This window comes from Carcharodon carcharias, chromosome 32, assembly GCF_017639515.1.
Source record: "Carcharodon carcharias isolate sCarCar2 chromosome 32, sCarCar2.pri, whole genome shotgun sequence".
Taxonomy (NCBI): Eukaryota; Metazoa; Chordata; class Chondrichthyes; order Lamniformes; family Lamnidae; genus Carcharodon; species Carcharodon carcharias.
In genome coordinates, this window is record NC_054498.1 from 10168775 (window position 1) to 10191988 (window position 23214).

Consider the following 23214-nt stretch of genomic DNA (forward strand, 5'->3'; position numbering starts at 1 on the left):
TGAAAGATTTTAAAACAAGGATAAAATGATTAAAATTGAGTCCTTGCTGGATGGTGAGCTCACACAGGTCAGTGAGTATAGGAGCGATGAGTGAACAGAACTTGTTGAGAGTTAGGATATGGGCAGTATAGTTTTGAATGAACGTGAGATTATGGGGTGGGGGATGCAGAGTGGGAGGCTAGCCAGGAGAACACTGGAATTATCAACATCTGTGGAGAGAGAAAGAGAGTTAACGTTTCGAGTCCATATGAGTCTCCTTCAGAGCATATAGACTCGAAGCATTTAACTCTCTGTCTCTCTCCACAGATGCTGTCAGACCTGCTGAGTTTTTCCAGCATTTTCTGTTTTTGTTTCAGATTTCCAGCATTCGCAGTAATTTATTTTTATATACTGGAATTATCGTCAAGTACAGTGCCCACAAAAGAATGGACAAGCTCAAAGTTATGGGTTAACTGAGTTCAAGAGTTAAACATTTTTGAGCTGAAGTTTAGTTAAGTAATGTTAACATTGCTAAATGCACTGGTGCCAGAAGTAACTTTGTCACAGATATAATTTAATAGTGTGTATATCTGTCTACATTCAGCATTGTTTACATCTCAGTGCTAAGATGAACTTTGTCACGGACATAATTCAGTAGTGTGTGTGTCTGCCAAATCCCCGCTATGCTACAGGTGAACACAAAGACACTTGTTATTTTGGAAAGACCTACTCCTGTACTTGCCTGTTCTGAGGTACCCATCGCGGTGGTTGTGCGCAGCTCCTTGCCCAACTTGCTCAAGTTCTCTGAATACTGCATCTGTTCTTCAAACGCAACGTCCAACCTTTCTCGAAGCTTCTTCAGCTGTTGGTGAATTAGCGACTGCCCACCAGCAACCATTTGTAACTCCCGCTGACTCTCTGTCTCGAAAGCATCCTCGTCTAGAAATGTTTAGATGATTTGAAAAAAGAATAAAATGCATGGTGAATTAACTCCACCACCACCACACCCCCTCCCCCACACTCAACGCAGTCTAAGCAAACATTCAGGTAGAGTACAAAATAGGTGCAGGATAAAGCTCCTTTTATATTACCCCAAATGTCTAGATATTCTGATTGGCACAATTGTAAGATAAAGGGGTTATAAAAAGAAATTCCAATGAGAAAATCTAGTTCAAGATGAAGAACCTCTGAAGAATTTGATAATGCTTATCTGTCCTGCACCGAGCTCAGGCCAAGACTCCTTTCTTGGTAATGGCGGCTGAGAACTTTGAAGGTAGTCACTAATAAATCCAATAGGGAATTCAGGAGAAGATTCTTTATCCAGATAGAGAGGGTAAACACAGGCATAGGCCAGTTGGGCTTTGTATTGTATTTACAGTTCCCCGTAAGAACATGTTGTATTCTGATCAATATTTTGTCATTCTTACCAAGAACAGAGTAACTCCTGACCACCTCCTCCCCTCCATAATTATTATAGTCTCTGCATCAATCTTAGCTGAATTTGCGAATATCACCCTAACAGTGAAAGAATGCTGTTCAAACCCATTGTTGACCACTGCAATTCCAATGGTTTTAATTGCTTTCTGATAGCTGATAACAAAATAACTGGTGCCCAGGGCAATAGAAGAGGCAGTGCCATAAACTTTTCAGGTATATACTTTTGAGCACCAGAGTTCAGAAAAAGTATACTGTCCTCCAACTTAACAATCAGGTAAAAAAAAAAATTCTCCCACAAATGACAAAGCAGAGGAACTTCCCAGTTTATAAAATTAATTCCAAAATTGCTGCAAATTGAAGCAATTTCTTGACTTTAACAAAGAAATTATTTGGTGGATCTCTGAGGCTTTCTGGGGATGATTTGAACTTTGGGTGACAGTATAAAATGGGACAGCTACCTTTACTCCAGTTCCCTCTTCACTGAACTCTCATAACAGATGGCCAATCCAATAGTGCCCATTCTTACATTAGTGCCAAAATTTAAAATGATTCCTACTGGAAGCAAATGCGTGATCCAACTATGGGCAGCTAACCATAGACAGTAAAGGAACTGTGGTCTTAAGAGGGAAGAGTAGATCAGACTTATGGTATACTGGTAATTTGAGTTACGTTCCTTGGAGTTGTGAAGGTGATTTGATTGAGATGTGTGAATCCCCCACTATCAACATCCTGGGAGTTACCATTGACCAGAAACTGAACTGGACTAGCTACATAAATACGGTGGCTACAAGAGCAGGTCAGAGGCTAGGAATCCTGCAACGAGAAACTCATCTCCTGACTCCCCAAAGCCTGTCCACCATCTACAAGGCACAAGTCAGGAGTGTGATGGAATACTCTCTGCTTGCCTGGATGAGTGCAGCTCCAACAACATTCAAGAAACTTGACACCATTCAGGACAAAGCAGTCCGCTTAAATGGCACCCCTTCCAGAAATATTTGCTCCCTCCACCACCGACGTACAGTAGCAGCAGTATGTACCATCTACAAGATGCACTGCAGCAACTCACCAAGGCTCTTTGAGGCAGCATCTTGCAAACCCATGACCGCTACCACCCAGAAGGACAAGGACAGTAGGTGCATGGGAACACCACCACCTGGAAGTTCCCCTCCAAGTCACTCACCATTCTGTCTTGGAAATATATCGCCGTTCCTTCACTGTCGCTGGGTCAAAATCCTGGAACTCCCACCCTAACAGCACTGTGGGTGTAACTACACCACATGGACTGCAGGGGTTAAAGAAGGCAGCTCACCACCACCTTCTCAAGGGCAATTAGGAATGGACAATAAGTGCTGGCCCAGCCAGTGACGCCCACATCCCATAAATGAATACAAAAAAGTAACAATGAGAATTGACCAAGCGGATATTGACTCCAGAGAATCAGGAACAATGACATCACTCTGAAAATTGAACAAAGACGTTTGAAGCAAATGTTATTCTTTCCAACTGTCCAACATTACCTGGCACGTGCAGCTCTGGGTGTTCTTTCTGAAATTCATCTTTACGTTTCTCCAAGTCCTTCTCAAAGCGCTCGTACTCTTTGTGATACTCCTCCTGTTCTTTATTAGATATCTGATTTGAAGGGTCCTATGTGTCACAACAAATGCATTGGGTGTGCCAGAAAACAAAATGATAGTCTATCATTAAAATGTCTATTTGTTTACCCATAGTCAGGTGATGAATACGAGCTTTACATTTTATACACAGGGAACAGTACAATGGTGGTTACGTTATTAGATTAGTGATTCAGTGGCCCGGACTAATGATCCAGAGACATGAGTTCAGATCCCACCATTGCAGCCAGGGAATTTATATTTAATGAAAAACATCTCGAATAAACAGCTAGGATCAACAATGCTGAGCATGTAACTAGCAAGTATCTGGTTCACTAATGCCCTTTAGGGAAGGAAATCAGTCATCCTTACTCAGTCTGGCCTACATGTGACAGCAGACCCACAGCAATTATATTTTTAAAATCTATTAACTGCCCTCTGAGATGGCTGAGCAAGTCATTCAGTTAAGGGCAATAAATGCTGGCCTTGCACGCACAGACAGTCACAATTCCGATGCTTTACTCAACCCAAAGCCATTCCAGACCCCTCAACCCTTGACCACTAAAGGTCCAACTCAAGATTACCTTTATTGCCATCACCTCACCTGAACTATAACTGAAGCCCTTCTCCATGCCTGACATCTCCACTTGACTTCTCAAATACCCCTCTTGCCAAACTTCTACGTATCCTTAATCTGTTCTTACCAAATGCTGCTTGCCTATCACCCCAAATCATTGCCAGTTTGCACTGGCTCCTTGTACTCCATTGCATGGATTTCAAAACCCCATCCACACCCACTAATCTATCTACAGCCTTCGTTCTCTACCAGTGTTGTCTCTTCCACCTGGTTCTACCCTAATACCTTTGTTCTTCCAATTCTAGATTCCACCGCACTTCTTTCACACAAATTGATGGCAGAACGTGTGGTTTTCTTGCTGTTACTCTGGAACTTCCTCTTCAGCAGCTTCTGCCTCACTTCTTCTCTCTTTACCTTTTACCACTTCAGGAAGGATGTGAGATTCCTTCAGAGGGTGCAGAGGAGATTTACCAGAATGGTACCAACGACGAGGGATTTTATCTACAGGGTTAGGTTGGAGAAGCTGGGGTTGTTCTCCTTGGAGCAAAGGAGATGGAGAGGAGATCTGATAGAGGTGGACAAGATTATGACAGGTATAGATAAGATGAACAAGGAAAAACTGTTCTCATTGGCTGAGGAGACAAAGACGAGGGGTACACAGGTTTAAGATTTTGGGTGGAGGGGTGGGGGTGAGGTGAGGAAGAACTTATATATGCAGTGACTGGTACTGACCTGGAACTCAATGCCAAGAGGGTGGTGGAAGCTGAGACGATCGACGATTTCAAAAGGAAATAGGATGAGCGTTAGAGGAAAATAAACTTGCAGGGCCATGGGGATAGGGCGGGGTGGGGTGGGGTGGGGGGCGGTGGTGGTGGCATTGACTGGAGTGGCCTACAGAGAGCCAGCATAGACTTGATAGGCTGAATGGCCTCATTCTGAGAGTTATGACTGTATGACTTTCTCAAACTCCACCAACTCAACGGTGCCTTGACGACCCCTCCTAGCTTGCCCATTTATGCTTATCTTGTTTTCTCTTATGCAAAGTTTGTGGATTTTCTCTGGATTAAAAAGCACCACATCACTTCAAATCCTTATATAAATTATAAGCTGAAAACCGCTATTACATCGCTACAGTGACAGCTGCTTTGTAATTCTCACAACGTAACATTCAATGGAATTCATAGTCAGCTGTAATGACTGGTCACTGGGGCATGAACTAAACTGAAAAAGCGCTTTGTACAAAACTCCCTTAAGATTATATGCCATCTGTGTAGCTACACACAAAATTTTGTTTACCACGTCTCCTCAGAAGGGCTGTGGTAGGTTGGCTAATTTGTTAAACAGCACATATTGTTGGCGTGGCAGTTTTTAATACAACTCTGGTCCAACAAAAGCTGCACCCCACAACTCTCACCTTTGTCTCAGGCTTGGTCAAGCTGAACGCAAGAAAGGACAGAACATCATGGTCATCTGCAAAAGAAGATACACAAAGTTATACAGCTTTGTAGTAGCTGGTGCTAAACCATTTTGCAGCGGATGCCTAAACCAGAAAGGTAATTAACATTCAGCATCTGCTTTTCCCTGATAGTTAGTAGTCACATGCAGAGATTCATCCCTAAAATAAATATACTTTAACCAGCTGAAAACAGCTGGTTAAACCTGCTTGAAGACTTGACATTGCCTGAAATCAGCAAAGCCTTTTAAATCACAGAAACTTTACAGTGCAGAAGGAGGCCATTGGGCCCATCGAGTCTGCACAGGCTCTCTGAAAGAGCATTCTAGCTAGTCCCACTCCCTTGTCTTATCCTGGTAACCCTGCACATTCTGAATGTGAAAAACAGTGTGTATCTTCAACAGAGGAAAACACCCCAAGGCAGTTCACTGAAGTGTTAACAGGCAAAATTTGACACCACGTCAGAGATATCAGGGCAGCTGATCAAAAAGCTTGGTCAAAGGTGTAGTTTTGAGGAGAAACTTGGAGGAGAGAGATACAGTGACATGGAGAGGTTAAGGGAGGGAATTCCTGAGCTTGGGGCCAAGGCAGTTGAGGGCACAACCACTAATGGTGGAGTGAAGGAAGTCAGGGACGCACAAGGAGCCAGAATTGGAAGAGCACAGGCTACGGCTGAGCTGTGGGGGGTTGCAGAGGTAGTGAAGGGCAAGACCATGGAGGGATTTGAAGAGAAACAAAATTTTAAAATCTAAGTGCTGCCAGTCCTTATCACCTTCTGTAAAATTGAGCTCTTCCAAAACTCTGCTGCCCGAGTCCTAACTTGCACCAAATCCCTTTCACCAATGTTGCTGGACCAGGAGGAACCAATGTAGGTCAGCGAACACGAGTAATTGGTCAAAGGGGCTTGGTGTAAGCTAGGATTTGAGAAGCAGAGTTTACAGGGGATGGTGTGAGGAAACTAAGATCTCACGCTGGATATTTTTATAAAACATATATAGAGATATCCTCATGGCTATTTCTAAAAAAATTTTAAACTGGACAAGGCCTTTTAAAATGTTTGAAGCCGTGTCAGTCTGTGAACATCGAACAAAAGGAGCTACCATGGCAGTATCACAGAAACTTGCACCTCATTATCTTGGGAGGGGCACTAACAACCCCTGTGGGCTGCAGAGAGCAAATACAAAGGCCATCTGCATTTCATGAGCCAGGCTGGCGTTTTTATTTGCTAGGACAAAGGACCCCGCATCCTTCCTTTCAAATCTTAATGGTTGGAACATTTAACAATCTCAGGCACCTAGACAAACGGATACACACCCTTTGTCAAAGCCAGAGTGGAGAAGTGGGAGTTCATGTGACATAGACCTAACTTGTGGAACCAGTAATATTGTCTTATAGAACTGCAAAACTCAGTATGCCATTTTACCATCTACAAGTGGCTTCACAGGAAAGGGGCTTTGCCCAGATTGAATATCCAGCCCCATCTACACTGTTTCTACTGGAGCTTCTGTACCATCATCTCCAAGACCGATTGATCTCTGCATGCCTATCTCATCATGTAAAGTCAACTCCACTCGAAAAGTGAATTACACAGCATTGGTTTTCAACCTGCTGACTTCTGTGAAGGAATATTTCATTGGACTTTGATTCTGGACTCTGGAACCCACGTGAAACAATAATTCTTTTCTCTGTGGTCTTTGCCCTGTAACTTTTTCTTTTCACTATCACTCTTTTACTGTATGGGGCTATGTTGCAACTGCCTCCCCCCTCCTGAGTTTCAAATGTGTGAAAATAAACTAACACTCTGAGTTCATCCTATCATGAGTTGGCTGTGGTATTAATAAAAATTGGATCACCCCAAAACTAAGGGGTTGGGAAAAAGGCCACCGCTTATAAGGGGAAAAATCAAATCAAAACACATTTCTGTTTATGGATGGGTGGTGAGGGGAGAAATCAGGGCTGTCTAAATTAAGCCCCTTCCTGTCTGTAACAATGGTAAGCGGGACACTGTCCAGGAGAGTCTAGTCTAGTCTAGCCTGGGGTAACAAATGCACGGAAGAAGGTTGCAGCGGCAGACGGGCTGAGGCAGGAGTGGAGATGGACAATGGTGTGGAGGTGGAAGTAGGTGGTCTTGCTGATGGAGCAGATACGGGGTTGGAATTTCAGCTCCAGGTCAAACTGGACATCAAGACTGCGAACAGTGTGGTTCAGCTGCAGGCAGCCTTGCCAACTAAATGAGTCTTTAACAAAGGATAGCAATATTTTTAACTTACATTTGACCAATTTTACATTCAATGTGCAAACAGTGATCCAGTATGATTTTTTTTTCACAAAGCATTTTTCCCCCGAGTCTCATCTCAGCCCAACTGCTGAGTCTCACTTCAATTGCACCACTAGATGGAACCAAAACTACATCATATTGTGTTTCTAGTTCACAGTTGATAATTCACTACACGTTTAAGATAAACATGTGACTCCAGACCCACAGCAATATGGTCAACTTTTAACAGCCGTCTGAAATGGCCTAACAGGCCAATCAGTTCATGGGCAATTAGGGATAGGCAACGAATGCTGGCCTGGCCAGTGACACCCACTGAGGCGGGGGTACCCACTCAGTGGTGAGCTGCAGCAACAACTTATATTTACATAGCACCTTTAATGTAATGAAATGTCTCAAAGCGCTTTGCCGTGGAGCATAATAAAACAAAACACATAAGGTGATGATAGGTCAGATGAGCAAGAGCTTGTTCAAAGAGGGAGGTTTTAAGGAGCCTTTTAAATGAGAAAAGGGAGAGAGGTGGAGAGCTATAGCTAAGGTAGCTGAGCTGCATAGCTGGAATACGGTTGCCAACTCTGGTGGGATTCCTGGAGGTTTGATCACATGACTTCTTGCCTTGAATGTGCCAGGTCCCATTGGGTCATCCTCCAGGCACTGCCTTGGGAAGGGAGCAGATTCTGTTACCCAAGTGCATTAATCTTTACCCTCAGTGAACCCACTGCAGACGCTGGAGCACAAAAATCAAGGCTGATGCTACAGTGCAGTACTGAAGGTGTGCTGTACTGTCGGAGGTGCCGCCTTTCAGCCAAGAGGTTCAACCGAGAACTCGTTGGCCTCTCAGATGGATGTAGAAGATCCCATGGTACTATTTCAAAGAGCAGGGGAGTTCTCCCCAGTGTCCTGGCCAATATTTATCCCTCAACCATCACCACCAAAAACAGGTTATCTGATCATTTATGTCATTACTCCTTGTGGGAGCTTGCTGCGCGTAAATTGTTGCTGTGAAAACTTTCCTCTGAACTCCACTACTTCCGGTGTTTCAATTTTAAAATTCTCATCCTCGCTTTCAAATCCCTCCATGTCCTGTTTTGGTCATTTTCTCTATCCCTACCAAACTCCCAGGATCCCTGCATTTCTTCAATTCTAGTCAATGGTGTATCCTGATTGTAATCGCTTCACCTGTGGCAGCTGTGCCTTCAGCCTCCTGGATCCTAAGCTCTGGAATTCCCTTCCTAAACCTCATCACCTCTCTCTCCTTCTTTAAGACTCTCCTTTAAGCTTACCTTCTTGACCAACCAGCAGTCCTGATATCTCTCTACGTGGCTCGATGTCCTTGCGGGTAAATGCTCCTGTGAAATGCCTTTGGATGCTTTACTCCATTAAAAGCACTATATAAATGCAAGTTATTGTTGTATTTTGATCATAAATATTTTTTATTAAAAAATTGCACTGCAGGCCAATAAATACGAGATAAAAATCTGCACATTATTTTCCCAAATTAATCAGGAATGCAAGAAAATCTGTACAAGTGCCATTATAATTGATATACACATGAGGAAAGTTTTCATAGCAGCCAATTTGCGCACAGGAAGCTCCCACATGCAGTAATGAAATAAATGACCAGATAATCTGTCTTTAGTGGTGCAGCTTAGTGTCAGAGAGTCATTATGGCACAGAAGGAGGCCATTCAGCCCATCAATTTCATGCCTGTTCACTGCAGAACAACCCAGTCAGTCCCATTCCTCCTCTCTATTCCTGTAGCCCTGCAAGTGTATTTCCCTCATCAGCCTATACGATTTCCTTACTTGCTTACCTGCAACTCCCCCAGTTGCTGCTGAAACTCCAAAGTATCCGCTCGAAGGAAGGTTCATGTTTTGGACTTCAGTACAAAACTCATAGTTCTCATTGAAATTGTTCATCCCCACATTTACGTATACCTGCAAGGATGGACAGGCAAACAGTGTCAACACACACTGTAACAAAATATTTATTCCTTCAAGCGAAGGCTGGACCTGTTTCTGGCTGAAGCAGAGATCACGTACGAAAGACAGATACTACACGAAATTCGTCAAGGCCAGTGCGTTCTCCTGGACTTGTTTCCATTGTCTAGGGAGAGTCCAGAAAAGAAATTCTCAGATTTTCCACGCCCTCAAAACAGGCCAGGGTTTTTAATTCTAGTTTTCCACAGGAGATCACAGTTTCATAATGTGGTGCAGAAGGTGTGTTTGGAGGAGGTGGTGGTGGGGGGGGGTACTGTCTTTCCCTGTGTCATTAATTGCTTTTAGACAGAATGAAAATGTTTTATAAAGAGGCTCCAGCCAGCTGTATCCCTGAGCAAGTTCTCTCTGTGGCAAGTACATCAATATTGGTTGCACAAGGGGAAATACCATCCTGGATGAGTTTCATTTGTTTTTGCACTAACAACACTGTTCAAAAATTTGGTCAAAGGGAAAAAGTAGCTTGAAGGCCAAGATACTCGATACCAATTTCCCTGACCCATCGGTAATTGTAATTGGCTTCTAAAGCCATCTCCAATGGATCACATCAAGTTCATTATCGAAGAGAAGCATCCAAGAGTTCCTTTGCCAAAATTAGAACAAAAGAGGCAAGTGTAAAAATTGTCAACAGATAATAAATGAGAATCTACAAACTGGAATTTTATTTAATCTTTATTTATTCTTTCATCGGATGTGGATGCTGCTGTCAATACAAGCATTTAATGCCCATCCCCAATTATCGTTGAACGGAGTATCTTGCTCAACCATATCAGAGGGCCATCAAGAGTCAACCACATTGCTGTGGGCCTGGAGTCACATGGAGGCCAGATCAGGTAAGGATGGCAGATTTCTTTCCCTAAAGGACATCAGTGAAGCAAATGGGTTTTTACTACAATTGAGAATAATTTCGTGGTCATCAATACCCAACATTGAAATTGGACAATTAGCCACTGCCTGTTCTCCTTCCAAAATGGCTAAACATAGATTCAAAGTCATTCATGAAAGAAATGCTGCCTGGGAAAGCTGCACCTCAATACCGGTCACCAATGTCAATGGGAAAGAACGAGCTGAGAGTGTCCAGGGGAAAAGAAAGCACTCGAGACAATGGCAAAACACAACAGCACTAGCAAACAAACCTGTAAAGTTAGTACACACATTTACACGTTTAATAAAGTCTGCATTAAAATTACTAAACACGCTTACCTGTAATGTCTTCTGGAAATACCTTATCCTGGTTCTGATAGGGTGGTAGGTGTTACGGAAATCTCGAATGCACGAGCCCAAAGCTTGGCTTGCTCCATCGCTGAAATTTGGATTAAAACACAAATGAACCCAACCCATCGGTTACCGTTTTGTTAAATGCGTTTGAAGTGGACAAGTTACAACACAAGAGAGATTTCTTGTTTCAAAGTTATTTTATCAACACGAAATAATGAGTTAATCAACTATTTTGGAATGATACCTCATTTGTTAAAAGAAAAAACAAGGGGGTTACGCTGAACTTGTGTAAGACACTAGTTGAAGCTCTGCTGGAGCATTGCGTTCAGTTCTGGACACCGTACTATAGGAAGGATGTGAAGGCATTGGAGAGAGTGCAGAAGAGGTTAATGAGAAGAATTCCAGGGATGAGGAACTTCAGTTATGAAGATGGATTAGAGAAGTTGGGACTGTTTTCTTTGAATTAGAGGAGGCTGAGAGGAAATACGACAACCGTATTCCAAATTACGAGGGGCCTGCACAGAGTAGATGGGGAAAAACAGTTCTCCCTTTGTGGAAGGGTTGGGAACCAGAGAGCACAGATTGAAAGTAATTGGCAAAAGCAGCAAAAGTGATGTGAGAAATAACTTTTTCACACAATGGCTGGTAAAGGTCTGGAGTGCACTGCCTGAGTGTGGTGGAGGCAGGTTCGATCGAGGCATTCAAGAGGGAATTAGATGATTATTTGGAAAGAAACAATCTGCAGGGTTATGGGGAGAAGGCAGAAGAATGGCGCTAAGCAAAATGCTCACTCGGAGAGCTGGTGCAGGCACGATGGGCTGAGTGGCCTCCTTCTGCACTGTAACAATTCTATGATTTGGTGGAAATATAAAAATTAGATTGCTAAATGGCAACCTAGAGGCTAGAAGTTCAAAGACCACTATGGCGAGTTTGAAGTGAAGTCTGGTAATTGTAGGCGAGTGCCAGAAAAATGATCACAAAAGCTACTGTTGTAAAACTTGTTCACTTAGGTCCTGAAATAAAGGGAAAATGTGCCACCTCACCATTTCTGGCCTGCAAGGGGCTCCAGCCCCACACACTCTCTCTCAATATCTCTCAGAAGTGACCAAGTAAGTCTTCAATAATAAAACCAATCACTCATTCATTCAGGAAGATAGCCAACCACCGCCTCCTTGAGATGATCAAAACAGCAACAGCTTCTATTTAGTTAGCGCCTTTAACAGCAGTAAATTGACCCAGGGTGCTTCATAATAAAATTTGAAAACAGGAGGGGCAACAAATGTAATTTCTTGCTATGACTCCCAGAGAAAAATCTTCAAAAATTAAGATTCGACATCAAGAGCTCAAAAACTGTGTTACAGAATAAAGCACCAAAAATCCTCCTCTCAATCTCCCTTTTTTAAAATTAATTTACAGGACAGCATTTATTGCCCATCCCTAATTGCTCGAGAAGGTGGTGGTGAGCTGCCTTCTTTAACCGCTGCAGTCCATATGGTGTGGGTACACCCACAGTGCTGTTAGGGAGGGAGTTCCAGGATTTTGAGCTAGTGACAGTGAAGGGACAGCGATATATTTCCAAGTCAGGATGGTGAGTGGCTTGGAGGGGAACTTCCAGGTGGTGGCGTTCCCATGTGTCTGCTGCCCTTGTCCTTCTGGATGGTAGTGTTCTTGAGTTTGGAAGGTGCTGTCTAAGGCATCTTGGTGAGTTCCTGCAGTGCATCTCGTAGATGGTACACACTGCTGCTACTGTGCGTCGGTGGTGGAGGGAGAGAATATTTGTGGAAGGGGTGCCATTTAAGCAGGCTGCTTTATCCTGGATGGTTTCAAGCTTCTTGAGAGTTGTTGGAGCTGCACTTATCCAGGCAAATGGAGAGTATTCCATCACACTCCTGACTTCTGCCTTGTAGATGGTGGACAGGCTTTGGGGAGTCGGGAGCTATGTTACTCGCCACAGGATTCCCAGCCTCTGACCTGCTCTTGTAGTATTTATATGGCTAGTCCAGTTCGGGTTTTGGTCAATAGTAACTCCCAGGATATTAATAGTGGGAGATTCAGTGATGGTAATGCCATTGGAAGTCAAGGGGTAATGGTTAGATTATTTCTTGTTGGAGATGGTCATTGCCTGGCACTTGTGTGGTGCAAATGTTACTTGCCACTTGTCAGCCCAAGCCTGGGTGTTGTCCAGGTCTTGCTGCATTTGGAAATGGACTTTGTGGTAGAAAATGAACCATTATCCAAGGCTTCTCTACTTAAAGTGGGAAGTTAGGGCGGAATGGAAAGGTGAGAGATGCACTCACCTGTGTATTGACTTTGAAAAAAGTCACTTCTGTTCCCCTAACCATTCCAAAAAATCTCTACTTTCTAAATCTTACTTGAGGGAAGTTTACAAATAAAACTTTGTACATCTCTGACATATTACAAATCTGAGGCAAAAAAAATTATGATTCAGCCTTATGTGCAAAAGAAGAATGTTTTACAAAACAACCCACAATTCATACCACAAATAAAATGAAAACTTACTTGAGGTGATCATATGTGTGTTGCCCATCATTTCCCACCACAAGGATGGCTGGATTGTTCATCTAAGAGACAGTGTCAAAGAGAGGTTATGATAAGTAAACCTTAATTTTATGGATCCAGAGTGGTTCAAGGTGAAGCTTGCTCGCAAGTTACAGCAGGACTGTAAAACATGTGGATCCACCAAACCAGAGAACTGATCAGTGGGATTTATTTCTTCCCCTGCATGTCAAGTGCTTTCATGTGAAAAATAGCTCCCTAAGCAAGGCGGTCATCAGCTGCAGAACCACACCTCTTGGCATCAGCCACCTTTAGATATAGAGGCTGTATTATAATCTTACAATCATACAACCAGAAGAACACTCTTTTAATAATAGCATTTCGACATCCTCCATTGCTGAAATCACATATCATCGAACTGTCCAAGCTGATAAATTCTCTTGTGGCTGAATTCAAATTAAGAATATTGATTTTATGAACAGCACCTCATCTTCCGACTAGGCACTTTACAGCCTTCCGGACTGAATATTGAGTTCAACAATTTTAGATCATGAACTCTTTCCTCCATCCCCACCCCCTTTCCGATCCCCCTTTTTTTCCAATAATTTATATAGATTTTTCTTTTCCCACCTATTTCCATTATTTTTAAATGTATTTCCATCCATTGTTTTATCTCTACCTTTTAGCCTATTTCGGTCCCTTACCCCCACCCCACCCCCACTAGGACTATCTGTACCTTGCTTGTCCTGCTTTCTACCCTTAATATCACCTATTAGCACATTCCTTAGATAATATCACCAGCTTCAACACCTCTTTGTCCTTTTGTCTATGACAGATTTTGGCAATCTCCACCTATCACTGGCCCTCTATCCAGCTCTACTCCACCACCCCCCCTTAAACCAGCTTATATTTCACCTCTTTTTTATTTTTCCTTAGTTCTGTTGAAGAGTCATACGGACTCGAAACGTTAACTGTGTCCCTCTCCGCAGATGCTGCCAGACCTGCTGAGTTTTTCCAAGTATTCTTATTTTTATTCTTCACTTTTTTCTTTCTCCTCCTCCCTCCCCAAATCAAATCCTCCTGCCTTGACTTTTCTTTTTCCATTCTTATACTGAATGTAACTATATAGCGAGTGCCGTCTCCCCGAGTATTCTACTTTTAGCTTGCCTGCTTGCTTAGCTTCGTTAGCCAGAGCTAGAGCAAGACATGGACTCTTACAGCACAGGGGGTGGCTGTCATATTTGGCCCATTTTGGAGAGAGCTGTCTTGTACAGCCACGTGCCCCAACTTTTCTGCCCTGGCCCTACAAATGAGTCCTCTTCAGTTACATAGCCTAGCTTAAAGGAAGTGGCTGCAGAGATAGTGGATGCATTGGTTGTAATCTTCCAAATTTCCCTAGATTCTGGAAAGGGCCCAGCAGACTAGGAAGCCACAAACATGACCACACTATTTTAGAATGGAGGGAGACAGAAAGCAGGAAACCATAGACCAGCTAGTCTAACATCTGTCATTGGGAAAATGCTAGAATCCATTATTAAGGATGTGGTAGCAGGATGCTTAGAAAGTCAAAATACAATCAGGCAGAGCCAACATATTTTTGTGGAAGTGAAATCGTGTTTGACAAATTTATTAGAGTTCTTTGTAACAATCAGGGTGGATAAAGGGGAACCCATTAGATGGAGTATTTTTGGATTTCCAAAAGGCTTTCGAGAAGGTGCCACATAAAATTTACTACACAAATTAAGAACCCATGGTGTTAGGGACGATATATTAACATAGCTAGAGGAGTGGCCAATTAACAGGAAACAAAGAGTCAAGATAAATAAGCCATTTTCAGATAAGCAAACTATAACTAGTGGAGTGCCAGAGAGGTCAGTGCTGGCGCCTCAACTATTTACAATCTACATTAATGACTTGGATGAAGAGACAGACTTTATTATAGCCAAAATTCCTGATGATACAAAGATAGGTAGGAAAGCAAGTTGTGAGGAGGATGCAAGGAGTCTACAAAGGGATATAGATAGGTTAAGTGAGTGGGTAAAAATTGGCACATGCATTATAATGTGGGGAAAATGCGAGGTTGTCTACCCTGGCAGTAAAAATAGAAAAGCAGAGTATTATTTAATTGGAGAGAGACTGCAGAATGCTGTGGTTCAGAGGGGCTGGGTGTCCCTACCCGTGAACCAAAAAAGTTAGCATGCAGGTACAGCAAGTAATTAGGAAGGCAATTAGAATGTTGGTCTTTCTTGCGAGGGAGATGGAGTATGAAAGTAAATGTGTCTTGCTTCAGCTGCATTGGTGAGACTGTACTTGGAGTACTGTGTACAGCTTTGGTCACCTTGAGGGATATTCTTGCATTGGAAGCAATTCAGTGAAGGTCCACCAGGCTGATTCCTGGGACGAAGGGATCATCTTCTGAGGAAAGATGGAGCAAGTTGGACCCATACTCATAGGGGTTTAGGAGAATGAGAGGTGATTGGTAAAATTACCCTTTGAAAAAATTTACTTCTAGATCAGCCACAGTTTCACATTTTGTTCATGACTTCGAGGCCATTAAGATTCTCAAGAATACAGTTCATTTAGTCCAAAAGGCTTCCAAAAGGCTCACAAAGCTAACAAACATTTTGCTTTTGTTTCCACTGCAAACTTCAATTTAAAATCAAGTCAGTCACTAATTTCTGCATTTCCAATAATGCTCCTAAATATTTAAGAAATATACCACCCAAATCTGTGCATTCTTGAAGTGAGCTCCCAATTTAAAATATGGCACCAGATAGACAGTCGTCAAAGAAAATTTAGGGTCGGCAGACAGAAGGAAAGAATTGACAGTAGGAGTGGTGGTTATTTGATGATCTCACAGGGAGGGAACAACGCTGGACTCCAACTTCAACAGGACGACCAAAAGCACCTTGAATGTAAATTGAGGAATAAACAGGGCTGCAAACATTGTGGAGGTCATCCAAAATGACCCAGAGCACTATTACAAAAACAGAATTACCTGGAAAAACTCAGCAGGTCTGGCAGCATCGGTGGAGAAGAAAAGAGTTGACGTTTCGAGTCCTCATGACTCTTCGACAGAACTTGCGTTCGAGTCCAAGAAAGAGTTGAAATATAAGCTGGTTTAAGGTGTGTGTGTGGGGGGCGGAGAGATAGAGAGACAAAGAGGTGGGGGGGGGGGGGGGGTGGGGGGTGGTTGTAGGGACAAACAAGCAGTGATAGAAACAGATCATCAAAAGATGTCAACGACAATAGTACAATAGAACACATAGGTGTTAAAATTAAAGTTGGTGATATTATCTAAACGAATGTGCTAATTAAGAATGGATGGTAGGGCACTCAAGGTATAGCTCTAGTGGGGTTTTTTTTTTATATAATGGAAATAGGTGGGAAAAGGAAAATCTTTATAATTTATTGGAAAAAAAAGGGAAGGGGGAAACAGAAAGGGGGTGGGGATGGGGGAGGGAGCTTACGACCTAAAGTTGTTGAATTCAATATTCAGTCCGGAAGGCTGTAAAGTCCCTAGTCGGAAGATGAGGTGTTGTTCCTCCAGTTTGCGTTGGGCTTCACTGGAACAATGCAGCAAGCCAAGGACAGACATGTGGGCAAGAGAGCAGGGTGGAGTGTTGAAATGGCAAGCGACAGGGAGGTTTGGGTCATTCTTGCGGACAGACCGCAGGTGTTCTGCAAAGCGGTCGCCCAGTTTACGTTTGGTCTCTCCAATGTAGAGGAGACCACATTGGGAGCAACGAATGCAGTAGACTAAGTTGGGGGAAATGCAAGTGAAATGCTGCTTCACTTGAAAGGAGTGTTTGGGACCTTGGACGATGAGGAGAGAGGAAGTGAAGGGGCAGGTGTTGCATCTTTTGCGTGGGCATGGGGTGGTGCCATAGGAGGGGGTTGAGGAGTAGGGGGTGATGGAGGAGTGGACCAGGGTGTCCCGGAGGGAGCGATCCCTACGGAATGCCGATAAGGGGGGTGAAGGGAAGATGTGTTTGGTGGTGGCATCATGCTGGAGTTGGCGGAAATGGCGGAGGATGATCCTTTGAATGCGGAGGCTGGTGGGGTGATAAGTGAGGACAAGGGGGACCCTATCATGAGACCCTATTATATGAGTCATTGATTTAAAGCAATGCAATATCACAATGACTTCAAAATTCATGCACACACGTAACACAGAAACGAGCTCAACAAGAGCTTTTGTTACTTACCTTGCCATCATTATCATACGAGTCAAAGAAGATGCCAGCTCCATCCCAGTGATCAGCTGCTCCATAAACAGGTCCTGTCGGCCCCCTCTCTCTGGTGAACCATATCGCCTATCATGACAGGAAAGGTTATGAGTATCAACCTACATTGGTGGATTCACAGCAACCTATTTGTGTTAGCCCTTGTTGAGAAAACCTAGTGAACTGGCAGCTCGCACACAAAGCGTTTTGTGACATGGATTCTCCACACGGCAATTTGGAAGAGCGGAGGGACACCAAGGAAGGAAAAATGAAGAATTTCCTTCTTATAGCTGCTGAGCCATGGAGTGGTAGAGACAGAGGTGCGGGATTGGATTGCTTTCTTAGCTAGTGGTGGTTGACGTAGTTCACGGGAACAAAGAAAACAGTTGGCATTCACTCCAGGATATAGTATGTATATGAGATTGGATAGGTTAGGGTTATTTTCCTTAGAACAAAGAAGGCTGAGAGGTGGCTTGATTGAGGTGTACAAAATTATGAGGGGAATAGATAGAGTGGACAGGATAAAATAGTTTCCCTTGGTGAAGAATTCTAAAACCGGGGACATAGATTCAAGATAAGTGGCAGAAGATGTAGGGGGAATATGAGGAAGAACTTTTTTACGCAGAGGGTAGTGGGTGTCTGGAATTCGCTGCCCAAGTTGATGGTAGAGGCAGAAACTCTAAACTCTTTTAAAAAGTACCTGGATCTGCACCTTAAGTGCTGTAAGCTGTAGGGCTATGGGTCGGGTGCAGGAAGGTGGGATTAGAAAGGGCACCTGGGTGTCCTCAGGCTGGCATGGACAAGATGGGCTGAATGGCCTCCTTCTGTGCTGTAACTTTTCTTTGGTTCCATGGTTCCACTTGAACAGTAGCATTGTACAATTTGTACTAAAATTCACAACGTTTTCAGAAGACACTGAAGATTGGATTCTATTAAATAAGGTGGTAATTTAGATATTTGCTGATATTTAGACAACTTTCAATGGCTATATTTTGGAGTTACTAAAAAGAAACGTTGATTGCTGTCACCATCAAGGATGTTTTAAGTGAACAGAAAATAATGATCAACTTTGCTTCTGTTTGAAAAATGGTCTCGAAGGCACATTGGGAAAAGTAACTTGTGTGTGCTGCTAAGCATCATGAACTTTTTGAGTTAACCTTTGACCTGATGGACTCCTGTAGGATGGTACGAACATAAACCTTACTGGGTTCACCATGAATTGGAGTATATTTATCTATGTAACTCCATTTATTTTTTAAGTTATGTGAAGCAGTCCAAGATGTAACCGGACACCATATAAATTCAAAAATCATGGACAGGAATTCCGATCAACTTAAATAGTTGAGCTAAAATCTGAGCTAAAGCCAAGGAGCTGCCACACTGAGAACCAGGTAAAACATAAAACATGGATAAAACTGGGGTATAAAGATGGCACAACATGTATAGAGATTTCCCGCAAGCTCCTCACCATCATCTAGGGTTTCTCAAAGCTTCGAGGCTCAATCACCATCTTGAATCCTTTTCAGCTACAGTAATTAAGTTGACCTTCTAGATCAATATGCAGCATTTGATTGAATAGCAGGCACGTTCAATGTTCAGTCATTCGAGAAAAAGTACGTGGGTGCAGGAGGCAGGCTTCCTTACTTTTGCTCACTGGCCCTTTTGGCATTATTAAAGAGTGTGAACTGAATGTTGCTTTTATTTCCTGTAGTATAATATGGCCCTCCCCAGTCAGGTCCTTTGTGCATTTTATAAGTGCTGTGTTACATAACCAGTGTAAACCAAGTCATGGGGTAGAGGTCTTGTAATAGCAATTACTAATAGCCCCCAAAAGGAAGTAGAATACATCACATCGTAACCCTCTCAGAGCAAATTTAAGTATAGTCATCAGCTCCGGTTCCGCCCCGTGACAAGTTGTAGATTTCAAATAGATTCCTGGATATCAGGAAAATTCTTACAAAGCTATTGACAAGAAGGAAAAACGCACCAGTCCATCTGCGCCAATTCTGTTTCTGCCACTTATCCGAAATGAAACTTCTACCTCCCAGTTTTCAAATGCGATGTCATTCTTGCTCCAAATAGATCCACTTTGGCTTCGCAATGAAGGAACAACTCGGACTCGTTCAGAACTAGGAAGGGCATCTGAGTAATAATGAAAGAACTATTAAGGTTACTTATTTTAAAAACAAATCCTTATACCAAGAGGTTGGCTGTCTGCGTTTCTCCATCTTGTTAAAAATCTACTTGATCAGGATTTAACTTGAAGAAGGAAACCTTCTTTTGATGCAACAAAATGCGGAGATGGCAGGTTAGTGGCAATGTCACAGGACTGACAATCACAAGGTCCAGTCTAATGCTCTGGGGATCCGGGTTCAAACCCCACCACAACAATTTAAATTCAATTAATTATAAAAATCTACCTGGTTATATAAAGACTGGTTTAAAAACCCATCTCGGTCACCGCTGTCGTTTAGGGAAGGAAATCTGTCATCCTTAGCTGGTCTGGAGTAGGTGACTCTGGACCCACAGCAAAATGGTTGACTCTTAGCTGCCCTCCGAAATGGCCCAGCATGCCATTGTTACCAGACCAATACAGAATTGTCAAACCAAATGCATTGCAGCGGTTCAAGAAGGAAATTAGGGATGGGCAATAAATAATGACCTTGCCTGCGACAACTACGTCCCAGGAAAGAATTAAAAGAAGAGTTTACCATTTTAATCCCTAATAAGATTCTTTATAGTGCATTGGCATCTTGAACTAAGACGGAACTTAAATGTCACCACGGCAACACACTGGATCAGACAGACCTGTCTCCTTTTTATTGGTAAAAGCAAAATAGCGCGGATGCTGGAATCTGAAACAAAAGCAAAAATTGCCGGAAAAACTCAGCAGGTCTGACGGCATCTGTGGAGAGAAAGGCAGAGTTAACATTTCGAGTCCATATGGCTCTTCTACAGAGCTCCTTTTTATTGGCTTGAGGGCCTCACAGGCTGTAATCTTATCACAAGCTAAAGGGTACAATTGATAGCATACAAGGTTTCATTGCAACACAGAAACATTTTGTACAATAAAAGTCTTTCATTTTGTCTCATCGTTCTGCAGAACCATTCTTTACATAACCAAGTAGACATGGAAACGATGTTTCCACCTCTGGGCGAGACCATACCAAGGGATTGTAAATATAAGCTAGACACTGATAAATCCAATAAGGAATTCAGGAAAACCTTCTTTACCCAGAGGAGTGGTTAGAATGTGGAACTCAACACCACATGGATTAGTTGAGGCGAATACCTAGATTCATTTAGGGGAAGTGGGATAAGGACTGGAGACAGAATGGGATACAAACATTCGAACATACAAATAGGGTTAGATGCAGTAAGGTGGGAGGGAGTTCATGTGGAGCATAGATATTGGCACAGGCCAGTTGCACTGAACAGTTGGGTTCTGTGGTGTACATTCTATGTAATGTAAATTATTGTTGTGCTTTTTTAAGCTTGGCATTGATAAATGCTCACAGCAAGAGGTGCTTACACAGAGTAATTTAATCCCTTTATCAGGTGGCGGTACCATTCTCCATGTTTGGTGATGCACTTGGACAACAGAACTCCAAATTAACACCTCTAGTTAGACTACTGCTCAGTGCATTCAGCCGGCTTCAATATGGCACATGGATATTGGAAACTTAAAAGTGTTGGAATTGGACAAATTAAGGTAAATTTCACAGGGTAACTTGGAGATAAAATGAATCTGCGTCAGGTAGCTCTCCCAAAAGCAAAAAATTCCAGGTCATCAGCTATGGAATCTATAATTTGACTTGTCCATCATCTATGATCACGGATAGCAAAGGACGCAGATGACGAATTTGCCTTGGCTCTCGGTTGTTAAAGTATGGACTGTGGGTATGGGGTCCGGACAGCCTCTTACACCATGCAAAAGATTACAAATAAGACAGGGTGCCAGCGAAATATAACCAGAGTTCACGTGTACCGAGCGGTTTTGTTCCACTGAACAAGAAGAATGCAAGTGATAATGCCAGGAAGTTATATAATTTCTCTTCCTTCAATAACATCAGCACCCTTGCTTGATTATATTGTAAGATTACTTGCCATTAATTTTGATATTTTTTTAAAAAAATTATATTCTTTTGCCAGTAGAGGGGTAAATACTTATTTTAAAAGAGCGCTTAACTTCGGCAGCAGTGGGTACAATAATTAAGAAAAGGATGCATTTATACAGCATCTTTCACGATGTCTCCATACATTTTACAGACAATGAGATACTTTTGAAGCTTAGTCACTGTGTTGGTACAGGAAACTCAGCAGTCAATTTTCACACAGCAAAGTCTCACATAAGTACTGTGATAATAAAAGCAAAATGGTGGAAATATGAAAGAAGAGAAAAAGTTGGAAAAACTCAGCAGTTCTGGCAGCATCTGTGGAGAGAGAAAAACAGTATTAACGTTTCAAATCCATGTGACTCGTCTTCAGAGCTGGAGAGAGGCAGAAATGTAATGAGTTTTATGCTGTTGAAAAGGGCAATCGGAAGGGGTGGGTGTTGCAGTGGAGCAGGTAGAGCAAAACAGAAGGTTAAGGGTAGGTTGGGGATCAGGAGACAAATAACAAAGATGTCACAGACACAAGGCAAAGACTATTAGCATTAAAGACTAAAGCAGGTGTTAATAGCAGCTTGAAGACCAACCCTGTCCGGGAGCAAGATAGCAAAATGTGTGCCCACATCATCTATTTTAGGTGCCGTTTGAAGAATATATATTGGTCAGGAAAGCTGAGAGAACTCCCACTTGGCCCTCCACCCCAAACTCTTCTTCAAAATTATGCTATGGGATCTTTCACATCCACCAAGGGAGCAGACAGGCCCTTAGTTTAATATCTCATCCAGAAGATGGCACCTGGATGTTTTTCTGAACATTAAAATGCCGCTAAAATGCTTACTTACACGATAGATAAGATGCTTTCCTGAAAAAGTAGTTCACAGATCAAGATTGTCAGTCCTTGAAGCTTCCAATAATAGTAGCAAACCTAATTTTTTAAAGGACTTAATTGCCAGAAAATAGATGAGTTAATGAGGGAGTAACCACATTTGATGCTTTACCAACATATATCATTTATGCACATACTAATCTTTTTAAAGGAGCATTTAGCTCTTGAGGTGGCACAATTATTCGATATTCTAACAGCTACTTTCCAAAATTAGGAACCTCCACGATACAAAGATTAAATGAAAATGGTTGCACAGAAGTAATGCTAAACGTGAGTCTAATAGACAGCATGCACAAAGATCTATGTGGGTGGCTGGGTGTATCTGAGAGAGAGAGAGAGAGACAGCATGTTTTGAACACCAGCTAAAGTTGAGAAAGGGAAGAACTCTGACCAGCAGACAGCCTCTGACAGGGATAGGAATGGCAGTTTCACAACACAAGGCACTTGTGTCACTGCAGATTATAAGATTCGCTGCTAATAATCGGAAAATTGAGAATACTTCCCCAAACCCCCTCTCCCCCCCCCACCTTAAAACATGGGTTTCGCTATTTTCCAACAGGTTTAAACAGATAAAGACTCTAAGGCACCAATTTAATTACTTAAACAGGCAAACTGCACACACCAAACAAAAAGGCTGTAACTAGTTGAAGTGTACTTAACTATTCGCTGCACTATCAATTGAGAAGTAGTTGTGGCGGGGGGCGAAGGGAGATGCAGTTTGGAGTTTACCCTTCCCCGGGAGTAAAGTAAAAACTTACTGCCATAGTATATCCAGAAAGGAACGGTACCATCCTGCAGCACCAGGTGCGGTCCTTTGAAGCTGTACTTGTACTCGAACCTGCGGTTCGGTCGCTCCGCTTCCTGGCTGGAGGTGCGAGCGGGGATAAGACAGACCAGGGCCACCAGCGCCCACGCGCACCCGACCAT

At 42.7% G+C, this 23214-nt stretch overlaps 1 protein-coding gene across 1 annotated transcript in view; it reads right to left on the minus strand.

Annotated features, from left to right (window-relative positions):
* LOC121272090 (protein ERGIC-53-like) overlaps nucleotides 1–23214 on the minus strand; it is a 67647-nt gene extending 44433 nt beyond the window's left edge. The window contains exons 1-9 of the mRNA XM_041178532.1: nucleotides 23046–23214; nucleotides 19277–19431; nucleotides 17272–17379; nucleotides 13067–13128; nucleotides 10532–10631; nucleotides 9145–9268; nucleotides 5018–5073; nucleotides 2934–3060; nucleotides 722–918 (exon numbers count right to left, since the gene is read on the minus strand). Of these exons, the coding sequence (XP_041034466.1) occupies nucleotides 722–918; nucleotides 2934–3060; nucleotides 5018–5073; nucleotides 9145–9268; nucleotides 10532–10631; nucleotides 13067–13128; nucleotides 17272–17379; nucleotides 19277–19431; nucleotides 23046–23214 (1098 nt within the window). The remainder of the gene's footprint in view (nucleotides 1–721; nucleotides 919–2933; nucleotides 3061–5017; nucleotides 5074–9144; nucleotides 9269–10531; nucleotides 10632–13066; nucleotides 13129–17271; nucleotides 17380–19276; nucleotides 19432–23045) is intronic.